A 24735-nucleotide genomic window follows, 5' to 3' on the forward strand; every position below is an offset into this window, starting at 1 on the left:
GCTGGCTGAGCACCTAGCCCAGCCAGTCCAGAGGATCCCAGGCAGCACCGACCAGCACAGGGTGAGTGGTGCATGGTGGTGTCCACAGTGCCAGCACTGGCCTTAACAGGATCCATCTGGCATGGGCACTGGGGTAGTGCAGTGCAGGGCTCTCGGTACCGCTGCTAGAGATGTGCCCTGAGGAGGCACAGACGGGCCTGTGCAGTGCAGGGCGAGTCCCAGCCAGGCTGCCTGTCTCAGCGGCCCCACGTGCTGCACAACCGGGCACAGCAGCCGTGTGGGAATGCTGTGCCTTCTCCCGACTAGCCTAGACACAGGACACTGCTGTGTCACACGTGGGCCACCGCCAGCGTGTACCTTCCTCTGCCTCACCTTGGCTGAAGCTCGGTGCGGGCAGGTCCCTCCCCTCGCCTGGCACGGCTGCCGGAGGAGGAGACAGGCACCGGCCGCCCTCCTCCAGGAACAGCAGCTGAGCCCAGCCCGAGCCCAGCCCGAGCCCAGCGGGCCTCCGACTCCGCAGCCCACCCGGGCCACCAGACACCTGCCCAGCACCCGAGGCTCCCACGGGCACAGGTAGGAGCCGGTGTGCCGTAGGGGAGACCCTGGGCACGGCACAGCTCTGAGGCATGGCACAGCTCTTGGCACACGGCACAGCCCCATGGCACGGGCTGGGTGCTGGCAACTGGCATGAGGCAGAACACAAGGAAGGGGCTGCGGGGTGCCTTAGCAGTGACAGGCTGGGTACCCCCACCCCTGCCGTGCGTTTCCTATCGCTGACGTGTGCCGGACTTTGCCCAGGGAGCTGTGGCAGTGGGGAGGTACAGGTACCTTGGGAGGGACGTTCCCATCCGGCAGCATTGTGGCCGTACCCGGGTGAGCTCCTGGTGGAGCAGATGCCCTGCACGGCTCCACCCTGCAGCGGAGCCGTGCTGGTGCCTTCGCCGTGGGACATCGCCAGATGGGGCAAAGAATGGTGCAGTGACCCCTGTGTGGCTGCACCCGCCGGTTCCTGGAGCATCAGCACCCATCGCACCATGCCGCCCCCACGCCTCACTGCCAGTGGCAGCAGGCACGTTCCTGCCGCGCCGTGTCGGGAGCCCAGGGAACGCGGTGCCTCTGGCTCGCCAGCCCACGAGGCGCCCTTTTGTTTGCCGGCGGGGCCCACCGTGCCGCCCGGGGGCCGGGGCGTGCCCGGGCTGCCGACGCCTGGCCGGCCTGGCCTCCGCGGGCGGGCGGGCGGCGGGGGCCTCCAGGCAGAAGGAATCGGCAGTGACATTCCCGTAGCCTGGAGACCGCCGTCCCTTTCAGCGGGCAGCCCATTTGAATAAGAATCGTACACGGGGAAGGGGGGCCACCGGCCGCCATCCCATCGCTGCCCTTGCCCCAGCTCATTTCTGCGCGCCCAGCCCAGGGGCAGCGGGTCCCACGCCGCCCTCGCCCCTGGCCTTGGTCCCGCCGGACGCCGCAGGACGCCAGGTACAGGGGGTTCGCGGGGCTCGGGGACCCTCGTGCCAGCACGTGGCTCTGCACCACCTTGCCTATCGTCCTGGCAAGGCTTCGAGCCGGGCGGGTGCCAGGACAGAGTCGCGGCTCCCCCCGCCGCCCCCGAGCCCCCCTGCCCTAGGCTGGCTCCGTGCGGGGGACAGGAGAGATGTGTTTGGGTAGAGCCAGGACCAGGCTTTGATCCAGCACTTTCGAGGCTGGGAGCGGGAAGTACCGAGAGAGAAGGAAACACAAAAGGCTCCTCCAACCTAAATTTAACAGCGGGACCCCGGCCAGAGTCAGGGACGCCCTTGCCCAGCCGGCTCCGGCATTCCTGGCTCCCTTCCCATGCTGGCCCTGGCCCGGTGCTGGTACCCCCCAGGGGCACTAGCGACCCCCAAAAGGATAGATCCCTTCTGAGCCAGGCAGGATGGGGCATGGCACAGTTTGTACCAGCTCTGGTGGGGCGTAGCATGGCTGTGTGCCTGGGTGTGTGTGTGACAGTCCCCCAGAGCTGCTCAGGTGGGCACTGCATGTCATCTCAGAGGACTTTCAGACCCAACTGCCCCTGATTCCTCGTGTTGTCCCGGAAAGCACCATCATGCCAGTGCTGGGGGGTGCATCCTGGACTGCACGGTCATGCTAGAGGCAGGAGAGGACACCAGCTGCCCTGCACCCCATGCCATACCCTGCACCCTACTGCAGTACCATCTCCGTGTTCCACCAGGCAGATCCCGTGGTTGCCCATGGACCTCTTGGCACTTGTTCTCCTCCTGGGTAAGCGTTGGCCTTGGGGGCACGCTGCATACCCACAGTGCTGGGAGCTGTGGTGGTTCAGGGACCCCAGTCTGGGTGGAGGGTGCTGGGCAGCAGAGGTGGTGGCAATGGCGGCGTTCCCTGCCTGGCAGCAACAAAACCCAGCAGGGAATCCAGGCTGCACTAAGCCCTGTCGGGATTAGCAAGCGCCTGACCTGGCTCCTGACTCCCCCCCCGGCACTTGTCGGCACCCTGGGGCTGCCCGGGCCCCCAGGAGCACAGGCAGCCCAGCCCCCCATTCACCCTGCTCCCTGCCCCTGGTCACGCGGCCGCTGCGCTGCTGCCAGCACCTTTCCGGATCATGGAGCTTCGTGCTGCATCAGTGGGTCGGGATGCAGGGATGGGACGGGATGGGACAGCTGGGGGTGGGGTAGGTGCGTGGGGGAGTAGGGGTGGCCAGGTGCCCGAGCGCAGCCCCCAGCCCATGCCCTCATGCTCTCTGCAGTGGGGGGACTGGTGGCAGGAGGTGCCCAGGCACCTGACCTGAACCATGGCTGCGCCCGCGGCAGCTGCTACCCAGCCACTGGGAACCTGCTGGTGGGGCGAGCCACCCGCCTGAGTGCCACCTCCACCTGTGGGCTGGATGGGCCCCAAGAGTACTGCATCGTCAGCCACCTCCAGGTGAGCCCACCCAGCCCCAGAATGGCTCCTGCATAGACCCACAGAGCCAGGCACTGGTGCAGCCTCTAGTCACCTATTCCTGATGATGCCACTCCCTGGCACAGGACTCGGAGAAATGTTTCACCTGTGACTCACGTGACCCATCCCTGCCTGAGAGCCACCGCATAGAGAATGTCATCTACCTAAGCAGCCCCCATGACCAACGGACCTGGTGGCAGTCAGAGAATGGTGAGGTGGCAGTGGGGTTGCCCCATGTGCATGTGCTGTAGGGTTGCGTGGCCATGGGGGTCTCCCCTAGCCTTTGGCATCTCTGTCTCTGTCTCCCAGGTGTGGAGCATGTCAGCATCCGCCTGGATCTGGAGGGCGAGTTCCACTTCACCCACCTCATCATGAAGTTTAAAGTGGGTCCTGGCACATGGATGCCTAGGATGGGATGGAATGGGATGGGACAGGATGGATCCAGAGGGGCTGTGGGTCTGGCCACCATCCCATCTGGGTGTCCTGCAGACCTTCCGCCCTGCGGCCATGCTGGTGGAGCGCTCAGCCGACTTTGGGCGCACCTGGAAGGTGTACCGCTACTTTGCCTACAACTGCTCCAAGCTCTTCCCTGGAATCCCCAACCACCCTTCAGGGCTCGTGGATGAAGTGCTGTGTGACCAGCGCTACTCTGAGATCGAGCCCTCCAGCCATGGGGAGGTGCGTGGGGATAGGGCAGTGCAGAGTGGGGCCAGGGGTCTGGGTGGAATGGGATCACCCATTCCTTCCTTCTCACAGGTCATCTTCAAAGTGCTGGACCCCTCCATCCCTGTGGCAGATCCCTATAGCCCAGACATCCAGAGTATGTGGCTGGGGTGTGGGGGATGCGGGGCTGGCTGATGTCGGGGCAGGTGCTAACAGTGACACACCCCCAGACCTGCTTCGTGTCACCAACCTGCGGGTGAACCTCACCAAGCTGCACACGCTGGGGGACAACCTGCTGGACTCACGGCGGGAGGTGCTGCACAAGTACTACTACGCTGTGGATGAGCTGGTGCTGCGCGGGAGCTGCTTCTGCCACGGCCACGCTGCCCACTGTGCCCCAGCACCGGGTGCCCCGACACCCTCTGTCCCCGGCATGGTGAGACACACACACACCAGCACAGCACGGTGCCCAGTGGGACCCAGCAGCCACACTGAGCTGGTTGCTCCCCCAGGTCCATGGGCGCTGTGTCTGCGAGCACCACACGCAGGGGCTGAACTGCGAGCGCTGTGAGGACTTCTACCACGACCTGCCCTGGCGCCCGGCCGAGGGCTCCAGCACCAACGCCTGTCGCCGTGAGTGCCAGGGCTGTCAGGCTGTCCTGTGCCAGGGGTTTTGGGGTGCTGCAGGCTGTACTTTGGGGAGGTTTGGGGTTGTGGTGCTGCATATCAGAGTAAGGGGAATCCAGGCAGGGGAGGTTCGGCACTGGGGCTGCTGCCTGCCAGATGTGGGCTGTGGTGCCACATGCCGTGCCATGGTGCTGTCCCTGCAGGCTGTGACTGCAACGAGCACTCACGGCGGTGCCACTTTGACATGGCCGTGTTCCTGGCCACGGGGAACACCAGTGGGGCTGTGTGTGATGGCTGCCAGCACAACACCATGGGCCGCCACTGCCACCTCTGCAAGCCTTTCTACTACCGGCACCCTCGCTCTGACATCCGGTCCCCCACTGCCTGTGCCCGTGAGTGTCCTGGGACCCCAGCCTCATGGCTTGTCTCAACCCTATGGCTCCCAGTGCCACCTTCCCCAGCCTCACAGCTCCTGGTGCCAGCAGCCAGAACTCCTCATGATCCCTTCTCTTGGCAGCGTGTGATTGTGACCCGGCAGGCTCACTGGATGGAGGTGCCTGCGACGGGCACACGGACGTGGCGCTGGGCATGATTGCGGGGCAGTGCCGCTGCAAGGAGAATGTGGCCGGTCCCCGCTGTGACCGCTGCCGGCACGGCGCCTATGGCCTCAGTCACGGCGACCCACAGGGCTGCCAGCGTGAGCTGGGAGCCAGGGATGGCATGGGAGAAGGGATGGGGATGGGAATGGGGGGATGATGGAGGGGTAGGGATGAAGGGATGAACTTAGAGGGATGGGGAATGAAGGGATGTTGATGGAGGAATGGGGATGGGATGGACGAGGATGGAGGTAGAGGTATGGTGATGGAGGGATGAGGATGGAAAGATCTGGGATAGAGGGATGGAGATGGAAGGATGTAGGATAGAGGGATGTGGCATGGTTGTATGGAAATGGATGGAGGGACGGGAAAGGAAGGGATGAAGATGGATGGATATGGAATGGGGAAGAAGGGCCATGAAGCATGTAGGCTGTGGTCCCACTGGCACCCTCTCACATGTGCATGTGTGGGGGCAGCATGCAGGTGTGACCCACGGGGTACGGTGGCAGGCAGCTCCCCGTGTGACCCCATCAGTGGGGACTGCTACTGCAAACGCTTCGTGGCTGGGCGCTCCTGCAGCCAGTGTGTGGTGAGTGCCCCAGCCTGCCCCACACCATGCCTGTGGGCCTGACTGTCCCCAGCCCCATGGCAACCCCCAGGGCTGGGTTGGCCCTACATGTCCCTTCCTCACTGCAGCCTGAATTCTGGGGTCTGAGCTACGACTTGGGGGGCTGCCGGCCCTGCGCCTGTGACTTCGGGGGAGCCTACAACAACCGGTGGGGCCCAGCACAGCACCTGGAGGGGCACGGGTGGGGGTCACACATGGGGGGAGGGAGGGATGGGAACAAGGCTGGGGAGATACAGGAGCTGGGATGGAGGGAGAAAGAGAGGGATCTCTATCCGCAGAGGTGGAGGGATAGGGATAGAGATGGAAGTAGGGATGGATGAAGACACAGACAGATAGAAGGACAGATGAAGGGACAGGACGGTCACCCCCAGGTGCTCCATGGAGGATGGGGCGTGTCCCTGCCGTCCCCACATCATGGGGCGGCAGTGTGACCAGGTACAACCCGGCTTCTTCTGTGCCCCCCTCGACTACTACACCTATGAGGCCGAGCAGGCCACTGGCCACGGCCACAGCCACCCTCAGCTCCCGGTGAGTTTCTTTGGGGGTCCCTGTGCTTGTGCATGGCTGACAATGTGCACCATGCTGCATGCATAGCTGCCGCTGTGCTCTATGCATGGCTGTTACCCTGTCCTGCATGTGGCTGCTACCATGTCCTGTGCATGGCTGTCCCTGTGCTTGGCCACTGTCCCCTGACCCCGTCCCTGCAGGGTGCCATTCGGGCGGAGGTTCCCCAGGACTGCCTGGAGTATGACACGAGGGAGCCGGCAGGGCGGAAGGGACGCTCACGGCATCAGCACAACCCCCCCCGTGCTCCCCAGCCCCCTGTCCCCTTGCGCCGCAGCCGCCAGCAGCCCCCCAAGGTGAGCCCTGGGGTGGTAGGAGTAGGCACAGTGAGGCACTGCAGGGCAGGAGTGGCTGGGGGTAGAACCAGGGCCAAACTGTGCCGATGCCCTGCCCAGCCGGATGTGGAGGAGGTGGTGCGGGACAGTGCCGGGCGCATGGTGACGTGGACGGGCTTGGGGTTTGCCCGGGTGCGGGACGGGGCTGGCCTGACCTTCCGTGTGGACAACGTGCCCTACCCCATGGACTACGAGCTGCTGCTGCGCTATGAGCCCGAGGTGAGCACAGCCACAACCATGGCCACGGCATGTATGGCACAGCACAGCCCTGACACTGCCTTACCTGTCGCCACAGTCAGCCGAGGACTGGGAGGCCGTGGTCAGTGTCAGCTCCCGTGTGCTGCCCACCAGCTCTCGCTGTGGGAACCTGCTGCCCTCCGAGCAGATGTACCGCCAGAGTCTGCCCCACAGCCAGAGGTGCAATGGGAAGGGCTGGGGATGGGAGCAAGGGAGGTGGTTGGGTTCTGCTGCTATCATTTTGCAGTCTCCATGGCCCTGCTGTGCCCATGCCCCAACACCTGACTCTACAGGTATGTGCTGCTCTCCCGGCCCTTCTGCTTCGAGCCCAGCACCCCTTATGAGGTGACCATGCGGCTTCAGCGGGCTGGTGTCACCCAGCGCCACCCTGGTGCCTTCATCCTCATCGACTCGGTGAGGGGGTCACACTGCACCTTGCGCCTGAGGCTTGGCGGATCATGGGCAGGGATGGGAAACCACAGTGGGAAGTGATCCCCCTCTGGGGATGTACGTGGCATCAGGATGGGGATGGGGATGAGTTGGGATGAGATAGGGTGAGATGGAGATGGGGATGAGATGAGGATGGGGATGAGGAAGAGATGAGGATGGAGATGAATGGGAATGGGAATGGGAATGGGAATGGGAATGGGAATGGGAATGGGAATGGGAATGAGAATGGGAATGGGAATGGGGAAGGAGAAGCAGATGTTGATGGGGAAGGGCATATCAATGAGACTGGGGACTTAGATTTGGGGTTGGCATAGGAATGTCACAATGGAAGGGGATAAAGAAGCTTTTGGGGATGGCAGTTTATATGGGAATATCAATGGGGTTGCGGATGTCAGTGGAGCTGGGGCTATTGAGGGAGCTGGGGTAATTGACCACAGCAGCACTGGGACTGTCCTGGAGCACATGGATCCAGCTTAGTGGTAGGTCCCACCATGGAGGCTGTCTATGCAACCCAACCCCATCTCCTCTTCTCTTCCCACAGCTGGTGCTCCTGCCGCAGGTGTCAGAGTTACCAGGGTTCCATGGGGCAGAGGCAGCAGCGCGCCAGGAGGAGCTGGAGCGGTACCAGTGCCTGGAGGTGTTTCGCATGGCCCCCCCTCATCCCCTGGCCCAGGCCTGTGCCCGCCTGGTCTGCAGCGTCTCAGCCCTGATGCACGGCGGGGCACTGCGTGAGTGGGGAGCCTGCAGGGATGGGACCCATGAGTGGGCAGGGGTGGAGCCCTGCCCGGGCCAGTGGGTCAGTATATGCCCATGGCATGGTGGGCAGAAGAGCAGTGGCAGGGTGTGGGCAGCTGCGGGCAGCTGCAGACCAGGCATCCCTGGCCCCATGCTGGTCCTGCTCCTGCAGCCTGCCAGTGCGACCCACAGGGCTCCCGCAGCAGCGAGTGCCAGGTACAGGGCGGGCAGTGTGAGTGCAAGCCCCACGTCATCGGCCGACGCTGTGACCACTGTGCCCCAGGCAGCTACGGCTTCGGGCCCCTGGGATGCAGCCGTGAGTAGTGGGATCTTCATCTGCCGGGAGCCGCTGTCTCTCCTGTCTGTCTGTCCAGCCATTAGCACCTCCTTCATTGCCCTGTTCACTTGTCTGTCTGTCCATTTGTCTGTGCATGTGTCCATCTCAGCCCTGCTGTCATGTAGCCCATAGGTTCAGTCACAGTTATCCATCCATCCATCCATCCATCCATCCATCCATCCATCCATCCATCCATCCATCCATCCATCCACATGAGCCTCCTGTGAGCATTGTGCTGTCCTGCACTCACTCCTCTGTTTGTCCACCCATTTCCTTGTGGACCTGTGCGTCCACATGAGCCCTTCTCTGCCACAGCCCATGGAGTGGGCATATTCTGGGTGCGGGTTCCCTGCCTGTCTGTCTGTCTGTCCATCCTTTTGTCCCTAAATCCATGTGCCTGACCTGAGTTGTGCCATCCTACAGCCTGCACCTGCTCCCCAGAGGGCTCAGTGTCCCAGCTGTGCGACCAGGTGAGCGGGCAGTGCCGGTGCCAGCCTGGCACCGTGGGCCGGCAGTGTGACCAGTGCCAGCCCAGCCACTGGGGCTTCCCTGCCTGCCGGCCCTGCCAGTGCAATGGGCACGCTGAGGAGTGCGACCCTCGGACGGGCACCTGTCTGCACTGCCGTGACCATACGAGCGGACGGCATTGTGAGAGGTGAGCCAGCTCCAGGAGGAGGGGATGGCGTGGCATGGCGTGGCATGGTGTAGGATGAGATATGATGGTATGAGATATGTTGGTATGGTGGGATGGGTTGAGGTGCGGTGGCATGGATATGATGGGATAGTGTAGAATAGGAGGGTATGGCATGGTGTGGGATGGGATAAGTATAATTGGATGGAATGGGATGGGATGGAAAAAATTGGTTAGGATAGGGTGAGATATGATGGTATGGGACATGATGGAATGTGATGGGATGGTGGGATGGTATATGATGGATGGGAAGGACCCATTTGGATTGTTGTCCTTTCAGGTGCCAGGATGGTTACTATGGGAACCCTGTGCTGGGCTCGGGGCAGCAGTGCCGGCCCTGCCCCTGCCCCGGCTACCCTGGCACACGGAATTACCATGGGAGCGCCTGCCATGCCGATGCTGAGACACACCACATCGTCTGCCTCTGTGCCCCTGGATATGCAGGTGAGGGGCAGACCGAGCACAGTGCAGCAGGGTTCCCCCTGCACTGGGACTGCGGGACACCAGCACCTACAGCTGCCCTCTCTGCAGGGCCCCGCTGTGACCGCTGCTCCCCTGGTTACTTTGGGTCTCCGGAGATGGAGGGGGGGATGTGCCGGCCCTGCCAGTGCAACAACAACATCGATGCCAGCGACCCAGAGGGCTGCGACCCCCGCACGGGCCAGTGCCTGCGCTGCCTGTACCACACCGCTGGGCCACGCTGTGCCCAGTGTCAGCCTGGCTACTACGGCAATGCCCTGCAGCGCAGCTGCCGGCGTGAGTGGGGCGGGGGACTCTGTGGGGCTGGGGCTGCACGGGGGTTTGGGATGGGGGGTTTGAAGTGAGCCAAGGGCTCAGGGTAGGGATGAGCTGTGAGGCTGTGGTTGGTTGTGAGGTGATTTGGGTTGGGTTGAGGAGAATTTTGGGGTGTTGTGGGGCTAGGGTTCAGCCAGGAGAGATTTGGGGCTGTTAGAAGGGGCATGGGGCTGTGCCTGTGTTGGGGCTGGGCAGGGAACAGGGGTCGGGGTTGGTGGGGGTGTTAAGATCAAGGGTGTTTGGGCTGTGCAGGTGTTTGAGGCCAGGAAGACTGGGGGGCACTGGGGTCAGGCGGATTTGGGGTGCTGGGACCAGCAGCACACTCCCTTTGCGGGGGTATGGGCTGAGCCCTACGTGGCCACCCACCCTCCTGCAGGATGTGTCTGTGACCCACGGGGTACACTGGCCTCCCATTGCACCGATGGCACCTGCGATTGTGACCATGGCACAGGAGCCTGTGCCTGCCGCCCCAACGTCGTGGGCAAGAGTTGTGATCGCTGTGCACCCCACTTCTGGAGGCTGGGGGGCCCAGGGGGCTGTGAGCCCTGTGGCTGCCACCCCACACATGCCCTGCACCCTGCCTGTGACACAGTGAGTCCCCTGGCACCCTGGTATGGCTTCTGTGCCCTCCTGGGGCCCAGTGAGCTGCACAGTGAGGATGGCACTGTCGCTGCAGGTGACAGGGCAGTGCCAGTGCCGGCCTGGCTTCGGGGGTCGTGTCTGTTCCCAGTGCCAGGAGCACCACTGGGGAGACCCCGAGCAGGAGTGCCGAGGTGGGAGCACATCCCAGGGACTGGGGGAGCAGGGGGGACAGGGGATGTGTGGGACTCTGGGTGCATGGTGAGACTCTAGGGAAATGGGGGCCCTGGGGACATGGTGGGAGACTCTGAACGTGGGATGCTAAGGAGACAGTGAAACACTGGGGACACAGGGGACTCAGGAGATCTTGGGAATGTGGTGGGACACTGTGGGCATGGCGGACCTTGGGGAAACGGTGGGATGCTGGGGACATGGTGGAACACTGAGGACATGGTGTGTCTCTGGGGACGTGCAGGACTCAGGGGACCCAAAGTACTTGGTGGAAATGTGGGGACTAGAAGATGCTGGGGATAGATTGGGTTCTGGAGACACGGGAGAATATGGTGGGATACTGGGATATGGTGGCAGTCTGGGGGCATGGGGCTCCATGGGAAGGCTGGGACACACTGCCAACTGTCTCTGCAGCCTGTGAGTGTGAGCCGCTGGGTGCTGAGAGCCCACAGTGCGAGCAGGACAACGGGCAGTGCCGGTGCCGCCTGGGATTTGGGGGGCTGCGCTGTGACCGCTGCCAGCGGGGCTACCAGGAGCCCTTTCCCCGCTGCTCTCCCTGCCACCCTTGCTTTGGGCGCTGGGACCTGGCCGTGGGCAGCCTGCAAGAAGGACTGCAGCGCCTTGGGGCACAGGTGCAGGCCCTGAGGGAGGGGGGTTCCGCACTCCCACTCAGCCCCCGTCGCCTGCGGGAGCTGGAGGAGGCTCTGGGGCATGTGGAACGGCTGCTGGGAGAGGGGGACAGCCCTGGTGGTCCCCTCCTCGATGGACTGCCCAGGCAGCTGGGTGGCACCAGGCAAGTGTGCATGTAGGGCTGGGGTGGAGGGACCCCCTCTTGTCCCCTCTGAAAGTTTGAAGCCCCTCTCCCTACCCAAAGGATGGAGCTGGACAACTTCTGGAAGCACCTTCAAGAGTTGGAGCAGCATCTAGGTCAGCTGGCGCAGACGGATATGCAGCACCATGACCGGCTAGCTGAGCTGAGCCGTGAGCTGGGAGGTCTCAACCGAACCACCTCCCACCTTCAAATCCTCCTCAGCACTGTAGCAGCAGCTGGGTTCAGCGGTAAGAGCAACCAGCAAGGTCTGGGTTTGGTGGCAGCCATCCTGGGCAAACCCTGACACCCGCACCTGCAGAGTCTTACCGCAGCATCCTGGCATCGATGGAGACCTCGCGGCAGGCAGAGGTGGTGGCCAATGGCACAGCTGGCGAGCTAAGTAGCGCGCAGATGACACAGCGGGCAACAGAGCGTGCTTTGCGGCAGCGGAGCGATACTTTCCGCCGTGGCACAGCCGCAGCCCGGAAATCCTTGCGGGAGACACAGAAACGGGTGATGGGACTCAGCATTGCCAGGATCAATGAGAAGGTAAGAGCAGGACTGGCAGAAGGGGTGCGGCCGTCACCCCCCATGTAATGCTGAGCTGCCATTTCCACCATTGGCGTCATCACAGATTTGTGGGGCACCCGGAGACCGGAGCTGCAAGCACGCGTCTTGCGGAGGAGCCTTGTGCCGAGACAGTGCGGGGACAAGGCATTGCGGTGGCACTGGGTGTGCAGGGGTACTGCCTATCTCAGCTCGAGCCCTGAGCAGTGCCCACAATGCCTCACAGCAGCTGGAGGTGGCATTAGGGCAGCTGGGTGTTGTGACACAGAAGGTAGGAGTGGTTGCTCCGTGGCACTTTCTGGGGTTCCCTTGTGTCACCTTTGAATGTCCTGTTTGTGCCATTTCCATGCCACTTTGCATGACCCCCTTCAATGTCCTGATTTTTCCCTTTCCATGCCCCCAGGTATGTCAACTCTGCATGCATCTCTTACGCCCATTCAGAGATGCCCTTTGTGCCACCTGTGTGGACCCTTGGGCCATTGCTGTACTCTCTGTCCCCTGGTACCCCCCTTGCATGCTCCTTTGCAGGCTTACATCTTGTCCCCTCGTACCCCCTGCTCACCCCGAATGCCCCTGGCCAGGGCTGTCCTGTGCCCCCTGCTCAGCCAGGTGCCCCTCAGATGCAGGAGGTGCAGGAGCTGGCACGGGGGGCACGCAGCTGGGCAGAGGAGGCACTGGGGCGCTCTCAGGCCGCTCGCAGCCATGCAGAGAAGGCGACGGCCCAGCTGAGGGACTTTATCCGCCGAATCAAGGCCTTCTTGGCAGGTAGTGCCAGCACTGGGTGGGCACATGGGCATGGCAGGACCCAGCGAGTCCACCCTGAACCCACCCTGCTCCCCTGTCCCTGCAGAGGAGGGAGCTGACCCAGGCAGCATTGAGCTGGTGGCCCGGCAGGTGCTGAACATCTCCCTGCCCAGCAGCCCCAGACAGATCCAGGAGCTGCTCTTGGAGATGCGGGAGAGCATTGGCCAGCTGGAGGGGGTGGACGCAGTTCTCAACAGCACAGCGGAGGGGCTGGCTGTGGCACGGGATCTGCTGGCACAGGGACAGGAGGCCAGGCAAGTGGTGGGGGCATGCTGGCTGGGGCAGGCGGGTGTTAGGGTCAGTCCCCCTGCACTGGCAGGGGCTGGAGCTGCCTGTGCTGCTGCAGGGAGCGAGCAGAAGGCATAAGGGATGAGCTGGCAGGGACACAGCAGGCACTGGAGGTGGCACGGACACAAGCGAGGACAGCGGGGAGCACCCTGCAGAGCGCCAGGGGTGCCATCCAGGTGGCTGAGAACAGAGCCAGGCAGGTGAGGAGCATGTGCTTGGGGAGTGGAGCTGGTACCTCTGGGCATAATGGGATCAGTGCTGTGGAGAGCGAGACTGAGGCCTTGGTCACATTATGGGCAGGGAGGCTTGCACTGGGGAAATGTGGTTGGCACTGGGCAGGTGTCAGGGCAGTGGGGCTGGCACCATGGGCATGGTGGTGCTGTGCCTGCTGCAGCCTGTGTCCACACCTGCCAGGCGGAGCGCAGGCTGCGGGTGCTGGACAGGAAGGAGTCGCAGGCGCAGAGGCGGCTGCGGGAACTGGCACAGCGCATCACCGCCCTGCAGGAGCACAGCCGGGATGCTCGCCACATGGCCCAGCAAGCCAAGGATGGGGCACAGCGTGCCACCACCACCTCGGGGACACTTAGCCAGGTGACCTCCATCCCTACCTAGTTATGCATGGCACCAAGCAGGTACTGGGTGCTGCGGATGCTCAGCCTCACCGTGTCCTTGTGCTGCCAGGACCTGGCACAGGTAACACAGCGTTATGTGGTGCTGAAGAACCGGGTGGGCATGCTGGACAGCGTGTCTGGTGGGGCCCTGCAGCGCCTGTCACAGCTGATGGCAGAGGCCCAAGACCTCCTGGATAAAGCCAGCAACAGCAAGAGGAAGCTGGAAGGTGAGGGGGAGCACATGGTGGTACATTTTCTGCCACCTCCCCATACATCTCCCTGTGTCCCCCTGGGCCCACCCCACCGGGTGTCCCGATGGTGGTATGGGACGTGGTGAGAGGCTGCCCTGTGACCGTGTTGCCCGTCCCACAGACCTGGAGCAGCGCTTTGGGGCCAATGAAAGGACGATGGCGGCAAAGGTGACACGACTCCAAGCTTTGGAGCAGCAAGTCACCGGGCTGTTGCTGGACATCCGGGAGAGGGCCAACGCTTACGCCACTTGCTAGGGACCACTGGCGGGACCGGGGGCCGGTCCTGCCCCGCCGCCCCGCAGGTCCCCGAGCCCGGGAGTCCCGTCCACTCTGCAGGTGCCTTTAGTGCGGGCGCGCCTGCAAATAAAACCCTAAACTGTGTGTGCTTGTGTCCGATGCCTTCTGCCTAGCCTGCTCCTGCCTCCTCCCGCCTCTCTCGGCCGGCCCGCTCCCCCGCTCCGGCCGGGATCCGCCCCGCGCTTTCCGCGCAGCCCCGAGCGCTGCGCCTGCCGCCAGTTCGGAGGGGCCGGGAGGGACCGGGAAGGGGACGGGGAAGGGACTGGGAACGGGAACGAGAAGGGGAACCGGTGGTTCGGGACGGGACGGGACGGGACCGTCGGGCACCTGCCGAGCGCCCCCTTTGCGCCCCTTTCCGTCCCGTCGCGCCCCGTCGCGCCCCGCGATGCGGAGCCCGGCGAAGCGGAGCCCCGCCGTCCTCCTGCTGCTGCCGCTGCTGGCCGGTGAGTCCGCGCCCCCCGCCGCAGCGGGGCCGGGGGGCGCCGGGGTCCGGCCCGGCCCCGCCGTCCTGTTTCCGGGCGGTCGCGGAAGGGGCCCCGGGCGCGGCGGGGGGAGCCCCGGCCCCCCTCCGCCCCGCAGCGCCCTCAGCCACCCGCCGCTCCGCAGGGCTGGGGGTGGCCCTGGCCCCCGATTCCCCCCAGGGCTGTGCCCGCGGCAGCTGCTACCCGGCCACCGGGGACTTGCTGGTGGGGCGAGCAGCCCGCCTAAGTGCCACCTCCACCTGCGGGCTGCGCCGGCCCCAGCCCTACTGCATCGTCAGCCACCTCCAGGTGAGGGGGACGGGACCTGTGGGGACCGGACGAGGATGAGGAGCACGGGACAGGGTTGGGGACACACATTACTGAGCTTCCCAACTCTCAGGAGGAGAAAAAGTGCTTCATCTGCGACTCGCGGCGGCCCTACGATGCCCGCACCAACACCAAAAGCCACCGCATCGAGAATGTGGTCACCAGCTTTGCCCCCCGCCCCAAGAAAGCCTGGTGGCAGTCGGAGAATGGTGAGCAATGGGTGGGGGTGGTGGGGCATCCTGTCCTGTCCCGGGGGGCTCTCCTTCCCTTCCTCCCACACTGAGGAAGTGTGACTCAGCCTGTGGCCGCGGCCGCGCCCCTGGACCACTGCCGGGTGGAGGGACGAGCCCCCGGGACCTGTGAGCGGGTGCTTCCACTTGTCATCCCCAGGTGTGGAGCACGTCAGCATCCAGCTGGACCTGGAGGCTGAGTTCCACTTCACCCATCTGATCATGACCTTCAAGGTGGGTCCCAGCATGTGGGACGGGACAGGATGTAACATGCCCTCAGGGACTGTGGGGCTAGCCCCTATCCTACCTGGGTGTCTCACAGACATTCCGCCCCGCGGCCATGCTGGTGGAGCGCTCAGCCGACTTTGGGCACACCTGGAAAGTGTATCGCTACTTCGCCTACGACTGCGCTGCCTCTTTTCCCCACATCCCCCATGGGCCCCCACGCCACATTGATGATGTCGTCTGCGAGTCTCGCTACTCTGACATCGAGCCCTCCACTGAGGGGGAGGTGAGGCCCTAGCAGTGTCCCAGGAGAGTCAGGGGATCCCCTGCACTGCTCTCATCACCTTGCTATCCCTTCCAGGTCATCTACCGGGTGCTGGACCCTGCCATCCCCATCCGGGACCCCTACAGCCCTGCCATCCAAAGTGAGTTGCCAGCCATCTGGGCTCCTGCTTGGCTGCTCTATTTTGGGCGTAGCTATTTTGGCTGCTCTCTCCCTGCTCTGGGCCCTACACAGGGGTCAGGACCTGATCCAGCCTCCTCAGGGTCTTGGACTCCTCTGCACCCTTCCTTATGAGAGCAGCTAAAGGTCAGGCTGCATTGGGTTAAATGGAGGAGGATGGCTGTGCCATGGCTGAGTCCAACACCACCTGTGGTTTGTGACAGGGAGTCAGGCTGGGCACAGGGCACAGTGGGTTAATCACTCAAGGCTAAATTTAGACTGGGAGCAGGAGGGGAAGAATCTGCAGGGCAGGGCCGCTGGGAAACTGCAGTTCTGGGGAAGCCATCCTGTCTTCCCAGGGCCTCCCGGCTGCATCCACCAGGCACAGCCATCTCCTGGGCAGAGCCCCCAGTGGTGAATGCCCCGAGACATATAAAGGTGCTGTGCCAAGGGTGTTGTTCTGCACTGGTGGGGTCCCAGCCTGCCCCTGCTGTGGGAGTGCAGAGCCCAGCCCACGCACAGCCAGATTTTACACAACTACGTGTGTGAGAGCTGAACCCCTACAGCTACGTACAGCCCAGCCTGGCCATGTGCAAACACGTGCCTCTGAGCCAAACCTTGCACAGCGCTGGGCCAATACTGTGCGACATAGAAAACCACAGCAGACCAGCCTGATACCGTGCAGCCCTAATGGACGCCCCATGCTGTGCACAGCCCATCCCAGCTATGCCCAGCTTCTCTGAACCACCCACAGCCTCCTGTGCCATGCACAGCCCAGCCCACCTGTGCCTGGCAGAGGTGAGCTGTGCATAGACATGCCCAGCCACCCTGTGCCAACTGGGGTCTCTCCCTGCCCTAGACCTGTTGCGTGTCACCAACCTGCGTGTGAACCTCACCAAGCTGCACACGCTGGGGGACAACCTGCTGGACTCACGACGGGAGATCCGGGAGAAGTACTACTACGCGCTCTACGAGCTGGTGATGCGCGGGAACTGCTTCTGCTACGGGCACGCTTCTGAGTGTGCCCCGCTCAGCGGGGCCCCCGCCACCACCGATGGCATGGTAGGGCAAGCCAGGACTGTGTGCCCTGCTGGAGCTAGGTAGCTGTGCCACCTAGTCCCACACTCCTCACCATGGCATCCTGGCAGGTGCACGGGCGCTGTGTCTGCAAACATCACACGCAGGGGCTGAACTGCGAGCGCTGTGAGGACTTCTACCAAGACCTGCCCTGGCGCCCGGCCGAGGGCTCCAGCACCAACGCCTGTCGCCGTGAGTGCCCTTGCTGGCACCAGCCCCTGGCACGGTGAACCTGGTGCCAGAGTTGTCAGGCTGTGCTTTGCCAGGGGTTTTGGGGCACTGTACAGTGGAATGTGGTTTGGTGGTGACTGACACTGTGCAGACTGGCTGGGGGTTTTGGGGTGCTGCAGGCTGTACTTTGGGGAGGTTTGGGGTTGTGGTGCTGCATATCAGAGTAAGGGGAATCCAGGCAGGGGAGGTTTGGCACTGGGGCTGCTGCCTGCCAGATGTGGGCTGTGGTGCCGCATGCCATGCCATGGTGCTGTCCCTGCAGGCTGTGACTGCAACGAGCACTCACGGCGGTGCCACTTTGACATGGCCGTGTTCCTGGCCACGGGGAACACCAGTGGGGCTGTGTGTGATGGCTGCCAGCACAACACCATGGGCCGTCGCTGTCACCTCTGCAAGCCCTTTTACTACAAGGACCCCACCAAGGACCTGCGGGACCCTGCGGTGTGCCGAGGTCAGTGCGGGACAGGCTGTGCAGGGTGGTGTTTTGGTGGTCACAGTGCTGACCCTGCCTGTCTCTCCAGCCTGCGACTGTGACCCTGAGGGTTCTCTGGATGGTGGGCTGTGCGACAGTGCTGATGACCCAGCCAGGGGCCTGATTGCGGGGCAGTGCCGCTGCAAGGAGCATGTGGCTGGTCCCCGCTGCGACCGCTGCAAACCCGGCTTCTTCGGCCTCAGCACCAACAACCCGCAAGGCTGCCGGAGTAGGTACCAGGGTGGCACCTACTGGGGTCAGGCATGTGGTTTGGCATTGCTGAAAACTGCTGGCTCTCCATGCAGGGTGCCACTGTGACCCCCGTGGCACGGTGGCTGATGGCAGTCGGTGTGACCCTGTCAGTGGGGAGTGCTTCTGCAAGCAGCTGGTGACCGGGCGCAGCTGCAGCCAGTGCCTGGTGAGTGGGGCTGTGCCACAGCCCATGCACAGTGCTCAGAACTATAGTACACAGATGGTTGCTCTCTAACACCCTTGCCCTCTGCAGCCCGAGCACTGGGGACTGAGCCATGACCTGCCAGGCTGCCGGCCCTGTGACTGCGATGTGGGAGGTGCTCGCAACAACCTGTGAGTCTTTGTGGGGATGCAGAGGGCAAGGGACACCCCTCCTGGCATCAGGGCTGATGGTGCTGCTGGGGTACCAGGTGTGCCATGGGGACAGGGCAGTGCCAGTGCCGCAGCCATGTGATAGGACGACAGTGTGAACAGGTGGAGACTGGTTTCTACCGCATCAACCTGGATCATTACACCTATGAGGCGGAGGATGCACGGCTGCATCAGGTAAGGAATGAAGGTGTCCCTGGGGAGGACATCAAGCAGAGCAGGGCAGTGTGTGCCCCTTTGCAGGGTCTCCAAACCAGCAGGCAGTGGTCTGCTCCCTACTCAGGGCAGAGCAGTTCCTGCTGGCCAAGGCGATTTTTAGCGTCCCATCTCAAAACACCTGCTTCCACCAGGGCTCAGTGGTGGAGCGTGAGCCCCCACCAGATCATCCAGCTTCCTGGACAGGGACAGGCTTTGCCCGCATGTTGGAAGGTGGCTGGGTGGAGTTTCACGTGAGTGATGTGCCTTTCTCCACCGAGTATGATGTCGTCATCCGCTATGAGCCCCAGGTGAGCACCAGATAGTGAAGCCAGCAGTGTGATATATTGCCAGATTGGGAGGTAGTGGTGGGGCGTTCCAGATGGTGAGGCTTTTTTGACACTGCCCCTTCTCGGCTGCTAGCACCCAGAGGCTTGGCAGGAGGTGGGGCTGAAGGTGCTGCGCCCCAGCCCCATCTCTGCCAGCAGCCCTTGTGGAAACACCATCCCTGCTGATGACCAGCTTTCCACCAGCCTCCCATCCGGTGCCAGGTAAGCACCTCAGTAGGGCTGGGCAGTGCTGGGGCTCACTGGGGGCACATGGCTGCCCTTGCTGTTTTACCCCCATCCAGGTACGTGGTGCTGTCCCAGCCCATCTGTCTGGAGCAGGGTGTCTCCTACAAACTCCGCCTGGAACTGGGCTGTGCTGCTGCTCATCAGGATCCCACTGCCAGTGTGCTCATCGATTCGGTGAGGGGCAGATGGGCAGTGGGATGGGGGACAGCAGCCCTTCAAGGGGGATAGGATGCAGCCATAGAGAACACAGGGTGAGAGGGACATGACATTCCACTGACTTTGCCCTGCAGCTGGTGCTCCTGCCCCGTTACTCCTCACTGGAGATGTTCATTGCGGGCGACCCCAGCTCCATGGAGCGCCGGGAGACCTTTGAGCGGTACCACTGTGCCCAGCCCTTCTACGCTGCAGGGCCCTCACCCGTGGCCGAGCCGTGCTCCAGCCTCCTGCACAGTCTCTCAGCCATCCTGCATGATGGGGCACTGCGTGAGTACAGCCCCACACCATGTCCTGCACCCTGTGCCACAGCAGCTGACACTGATCCTGCTCTTTGCCTGCAGCCTGCCTCTGCGATCCCCAGGGCTCGCTCAGTGCCGAGTGCCAGCCCCAGGGCGGGCAGTGCCAGTGCAAACCCAATGTCATGGGACGGCGCTGTCACCGGTGTTCACCAGGAACCTTTGGCTTTGGGCCTGGCGGGTGCCGACGTGAGTGCCAGTGGGAGAGAAGCCTGGGCATCCTGTGGCTGGGGGTGTGGGAAGGGATGCTCTCTACAGTTCGGGGGCAGACACTGGGTGCTGTGCTTTTCAGCATGCCAGTGCAGCCGTGAGGGTTCAGTGAGCACCATCTGCGACAGCACCACAGGGCAGTGCCCCTGCCGTGAGGGCACCCATGGCCCACGTTGTGACCGCTGCCAGCCCGGCCACTGGGGCTTCCCTGCCTGCCGGCCCTGCCAGTGCAATGGGCATGCTGAGAACTGTGACCCTCGGACAGGCAGCTGCCTGCGCTGCCGTGACCACACAGATGGTGAAAGATGCCAGAGGTAGGTGGGGTGAATGCCCGGACTGGGGCAGGGTGCTGCCAGCAGCCTCAGCTCCTGCTGACCTCCTGCCCGCAGGTGTGCAGCTGGACACTTTGGGAACCCAGCGCTTGGCTCTGGGCAGCACTGCCGGCCCTGCCCCTGTCCTGAGGGGCCCAGCACCCCCCGCCACTTTGCTGCCTCCTGCTACCAAGACAACCGTTCCCAGCAGGTTGTCTGCCGTTGCAGCCCTGGGTACACAGGTGAGTACCTGCCACAGCACACTCAGTGCCTTCTCGGGTGCCCTGTCCCCGGGCACTGCCCAGTGCTCTGTGTCAGCAGGTTCCCGCTGTGATGAGTGTGCCCCTGGGTACTATGGGGACCCTCTGCAGGGCGGGCGCTGCCTGCCCTGCCAGTGCCACGATAACATCGATGTGACGGACCCAGAGGCGTGTGACCGGCGCACAGGGCAGTGCCTGCGCTGCCTCTACAACACAGCAGGGCCCCACTGTGCTGAGTGCCAGCCTGGCTTCTATGGAGATGCCACACGACACAGCTGCAGGCGTGAGTACCCACTGCCATGCCAAGACAGACTTGCCTCCAGGGCCTGATATGTCTTGGGGACCATGTGCACCCATGGCTGCCCCTGCTTGTGCACAGTGCTGTGGAGTCCTTGCCCTGGAACAGGGTTGTCTCTTCTGCTCAGGCCCAGAACTATGGTCCAGTCCCTGTCCCCATGTCCAACTTATTCCATCCCATCTATATCCTATTCTTATGCCCATTCTTGTCCCCATTGCTGTCCCATCCCCACTGCCATCCATCTGTCCTCATCCTGTCCTTATTCCAGCTCTGTCCTGACCCTGGTCCCATCTCCATCCCATCCCCAGCAGCAGTCCTCATGCTGCTCCCATTCCACCTCCATCCAGTCTCCACCCCATCCTTGCCCAGTCTCTGTCTCCATCCTGCTTCCACCCTCATCTGTCATCATCCCTCTCCTGCTCTGTCCCCACAAGAACTCCCACAACATCTCCATCCCAGTCTCATCCCCATCCTTGTTCTTATTCCCTCATCTCTATCGCTGCTCAGTGCTTCTCGGTTCCAGGTTGCTCCTGCAACCCCCTGGGCACTGACGCCAGCACCTGTGGGCCCCAGCAGTGCCACTGTGACAGACACAGCGGGCAGTGCCACTGCCTGCCCAATGTGGAGGGCCAGAGCTGTGACCGCTGCAGCCCCAACTTCTGGAACCTGGCCAGTGGGCAAGGCTGCCAGCCTTGCGCCTGCCACCCCCAGCACTCCCTGACACCCACCTGCAACCAGGTGAGACACAACAGGGAGAGGGGCTGGGGGGATGGGATGGTGGTGGGGGTGTGCTGCAGCAGTGCCAGCCTTGCCCATGCCATGTCTGTCAGTTCACAGGGCAGTGCTCCTGCCGGCCAGGCTTTGGGGGCCGGACTTGCACCGACTGCCAGGAGCACCACTGGGGTGACCCACGGCAGCAGTGCCGAGGTGAGAACTGGTGCCAGCGGGGGGACCACAGTGGGCCCTGTGGTGCCCTAACACTACTCTCCCTGCAGCCTGCGACTGTGACCCCCGTGGCATAGCCAGTGCCCAGTGCCACCGCAGCAGTGGCCACTGTGACTGCCAGCCTGGCATCTCTGGAGTCCGCTGTGACCAGTGTGCCCGGGGCTTTTCTGGTACCTTCCCTGCCTGCCAGCCCTGCCACCCCTGCTTCGGGGACTGGGACCGTGTGGTACAGGATCTGGCCGCCCGTACCCGAGCGCTGGCACAGCGGGCCAGCCTCCTGCAGCACACCGGGGCTGCTGGTGCCTTCGAGGGCACCTTCCGGCAGCTGGAGGAAAACCTGGCCACTGTACGTGATGTGGTGGCCACCCGCAACACCACTGCTGCTACCGCTGCCCACTTGACACACACCATGGAGGGGCTGCGGTGAGCACTTGGCACAGGGCACGGTTCCCAGGGTAGCCATGGGGGCAGCTTTTCACGCCCTTCCCTTGCAGGCGGCAGATCGAGGAGGCAACTGAGAGGCTGACACGGGTGGAAGGGGAGCTGACAGCTGCTCAGGATGCCAACTTTAATGCCAGCCATGTGCTGAACACGGTGGACCGGGGTGCCCGCGCCCTCAACCACAGCCTGCGGGACTTGGAACAGCAGCTACACACTCTCAAGACCTCCAATTTCCTTGGTGAGCCACACCACAGAGCCAGCCCAGGGTGGTCAGGCCATGGCCAGGGGTCTGACAGTGTCCCTGTCCCCGCAGGTGCCTATGACAGTATTCGTCAGTCGTATGAGGAGTCGCGGGAGGCCGAGCGCCAGGCGGACGCCTCCACCCGTGCCGTGCCCAGCCCTGTCAGCATCTCAGCGGACACTCGTCACCGCACTGAGCAGCTCCTGGCCAGCCACCGGGATGACTTCAATCGCCACAATGCGGCCAGCCGGAGGGCACTGATGGACCTGGCAGCAAGGACATCGGCGCTGAGCCTGCACCCACTCAACGAGAAGGTGGGACGTAGGGAGGGGACTGGGGAACGGCACCCAGAGCTGCCCTGATCCCATGCTGCCTTGCAGGTCTGCGGTGTGGCGGGTGATGTTCCCTGTGCCGAGAGCCCTTGTGGGGGTGCCGGCTGCCGGGATGAGGATGGGCGACGACGCTGTGGCGGTTTGAGCTGTGGTGGAGCCGTGTCCAAGGCTGACAGTGCTCTGGACCGGGCACGCCATGCCCAGGAGGAGCTGCGTCAGGCTGCCAGTGACATGGCCCAGCTATCCCACAAGGTGTGTGGTACATGGGTGCTGGTGGGATCCGGTGGCAGAGCCACACTCTGCAGCCCTTGGGGCTGGCACTAAGGGTCTCTGCCCACTCTCAGGTGGCAGAGGCCAAGGGGAAGGCAGACGAGGCCCGATTGCGAGCACAGGCAGCCCTGGACAAGGCAAACCAGACCAGGGCCCGTGTGGAGAGCTCCAACAAGGAGCTGAGGGAGCTAATCAGCCATGTCAAGGCCTTCCTGAGCCGTGAGTGCCGGCATGCCGGGAGGGCTGGCCACCCCTGCCCAGGGCTTTGTGGCTCTGCACCTGCACCACACTGCACTGACCCTGCACGGCGCCGCACTGAATTGTCCCAACACTGCATGTGGGCTGTGCCACCCCTGCCCCCATGCTGCATTGCATGGCCCCTGCCCTGCCCCAACCATCCTGTGCCATCCAGCCATCTCTGCCCCCCTGCCCTGTCCCACGTTCCCCTCTGCCCTTTGCTCTGCCTGCCCCCTCCACCCCGGAGTGCTGTAGGGAACACACTGACTGCTTCCACCTGCAGAGGAGGGGGCTGATCCTGAGAGCATTGAGGTGGTAGCCAGTCGGGTACTGGAGTTGTCACTCCCCGCTGCACCGGACCAGATCCACCGCCTGGCCGAGGAGATCAAGACACGGGTGCGCAGCCTGGCCAGCGTGGATGCCATCCTGGAGCAGACAGCCGGTGATGTGCATCAGGCTGGGCAGCTGCTGCAGGATGCTCAGCGGGCCAGGTGAGCCCAGGGACATGAAGACGCAATCCCTGCAGGGACCCCCAGCCCAGGCTATGCTGAGGCCTTTCTGTCTGGCCGCAGGTCACGGGCAGAGGGAGTGCGGGGCACAGCCGAGGCAGTGCGGCAGGCTCTGGAGGAGGCGCGGCAAGCCCAGGGCATGGCCGAGCAGGCACTGCAGCAAGCTGCTGGTGACATCCAGCACAGTGAGAGAGCCCTTAGCATGGTAAGAGCCCCATCCCTATGACCATGGGACCCCATCTCCACCATGTGGTCAGTGCAACGACACCAAACTCCCATGCCACCAATCCCCAGATGCAGACCCAGACAGGTAATGCAGAGCAGCAGCTGGCAGATGCTATGGAGCAGATTGGGATCCTGGACAGGCAGACCGATGCCCTGAAGGTGAAACGTGCAAACAACAGCCTGGCAGCTACACGTGCCCAGGAGGCAGCCAGCAGTGCGCGGGACCGGGCCGGTGAGGCTAAGCAGGTGGGTGATCAGGGGCCACCAGTGTGGCAGCAGTGCTACCCCAACGATCCCGCTGACCAGCCCCACTGCCCAGCAGATGCTGGAGGGACGACTTCGGGACCGGTACCGGACAGCACAGGAGCTGGTGGAGCACCGGGCGCAGGGCGCACAGCAGGCGGGCAGCCGGGCACAGCAGTTACGGGAGGAAGCTGCAGGGCTGCTGCAGGATGCCCAGGGCAAGCTGCAGCGGCTGCGAGGTGAGGCCGGAGGGGGGATGCTGGGGCGGTAGTGGGGGCAGTGGTGGGGAGCAGGGTTGACTCATGTTCTCCCTGTCCCTGCAGCACTGGAGGAGGAGTACGAGCGGAACGAGCGGGTGTTGGATGCCAAAGCAGCCCAGCTGGGCGGGCTGGAGGCCAGAATGAGGGAGGTGCTGGCCACCATCAACCAACAGGTCCAGATCTACAACACCTGCCAGTGATCCCCCGGAGGGGCCTGGACCCCCCTGGAGCGCCCAGCCGCCTGCTGCCCACCCTCTGCCTGCCCCCGCAGCGGGAGGCGGGGTGGGGGCTGCAGGGTACCCCCGTGTGAATAAAGTTACAGAGCAAGACCGCCTCACCTCTGCCCCGTGCCGTGGGCCGTCCGCCCCGGGAGCCCACAGCGGCTTCCCCCGGGGTGGGAGCTGGCCGCCACCGGGCGTGGGGCAACAGCGGGGTTTGGGGTCGAGCGGTGGGGCGGGAATCGGCAGCGGGGCTGGGGCGCATAGCACACCCCACAGACCAGCCCGGCACTCCCACGGATCAAAGCCGGGTCCCCCACGAGCAGACCCGGA

At 63.6% G+C, this 24735-nt stretch overlaps 2 protein-coding genes across 5 annotated transcripts; both read left to right on the plus strand.

Moving 5' to 3' along the window:
- The first annotated feature begins 451 nt into the window (after positions 1 to 451).
- LOC131582307 (laminin subunit beta-2-like) lies at positions 452 to 14154 on the plus strand. Of its 4 annotated transcripts, none has more exons than XM_058845314.1 (35): positions 452 to 573; positions 2210 to 2259; positions 2744 to 2919; positions 3024 to 3147; positions 3247 to 3320; positions 3427 to 3615; positions 3694 to 3757; positions 3831 to 4036; positions 4113 to 4233; positions 4431 to 4619; positions 4745 to 4924; positions 5300 to 5412; positions 5520 to 5599; positions 5823 to 5979; positions 6159 to 6311; positions 6411 to 6569; positions 6646 to 6767; positions 6881 to 7001; positions 7579 to 7765; positions 7945 to 8088; positions 8533 to 8764; positions 9081 to 9244; positions 9332 to 9556; positions 9972 to 10186; positions 10272 to 10368; positions 10820 to 11198; positions 11280 to 11464; positions 11536 to 11765; positions 11851 to 12054; positions 12404 to 12548; positions 12634 to 12845; positions 12938 to 13075; positions 13290 to 13466; positions 13557 to 13713; positions 13859 to 14154. In XM_058845314.1, the coding sequence occupies exons 2-35, from the start codon at positions 2229 to 2231 to the stop codon at positions 13990 to 13992; spliced, it is 5484 nt and encodes a 1827-aa protein (XP_058701297.1). In that variant the 5' UTR covers positions 452 to 573; positions 2210 to 2228; the 3' UTR covers positions 13993 to 14154. The 4 variants fall into 4 exon arrangements, with proteins under 4 accessions (XP_058701297.1, XP_058701298.1, XP_058701299.1 ...); XM_058845315.1 differs by having other exon boundaries at positions 463 to 573; positions 2214 to 2259; XM_058845316.1 differs by lacking the exon at positions 452 to 573 and adding an exon at positions 1348 to 1476 and having other exon boundaries at positions 2214 to 2259.
- Positions 14155 to 14279: 125 nt separating this feature from the next.
- LOC131582308 (laminin subunit beta-2-like) lies at positions 14280 to 24513 on the plus strand. The gene is made up of 33 exons (XM_058845319.1): positions 14280 to 14477; positions 14641 to 14804; positions 14896 to 15031; positions 15213 to 15286; positions 15375 to 15563; positions 15639 to 15702; positions 16579 to 16781; positions 16868 to 16988; positions 17290 to 17478; positions 17549 to 17728; positions 17805 to 17917; positions 18005 to 18084; positions 18162 to 18297; positions 18471 to 18626; positions 18739 to 18866; positions 18947 to 19064; positions 19181 to 19373; positions 19448 to 19591; positions 19695 to 19926; positions 20002 to 20165; positions 20245 to 20466; positions 21005 to 21219; positions 21312 to 21408; positions 21477 to 21849; positions 21921 to 22105; positions 22181 to 22422; positions 22489 to 22692; positions 22785 to 22929; positions 23231 to 23438; positions 23520 to 23661; positions 23751 to 23927; positions 24004 to 24163; positions 24248 to 24513. The coding sequence occupies exons 1-33, from the start codon at positions 14420 to 14422 to the stop codon at positions 24382 to 24384; spliced, it is 5349 nt and encodes a 1782-aa protein (XP_058701302.1). The 5' UTR covers positions 14280 to 14419; the 3' UTR covers positions 24385 to 24513.
- The last annotated feature ends 222 nt before the right edge of the window (positions 24514 to 24735 follow it).

This window comes from Poecile atricapillus, chromosome 9 (assembly GCF_030490865.1).
Source record: "Poecile atricapillus isolate bPoeAtr1 chromosome 9, bPoeAtr1.hap1, whole genome shotgun sequence".
NCBI lineage: Eukaryota > Metazoa > Chordata > Aves > Passeriformes > Paridae > Poecile > Poecile atricapillus.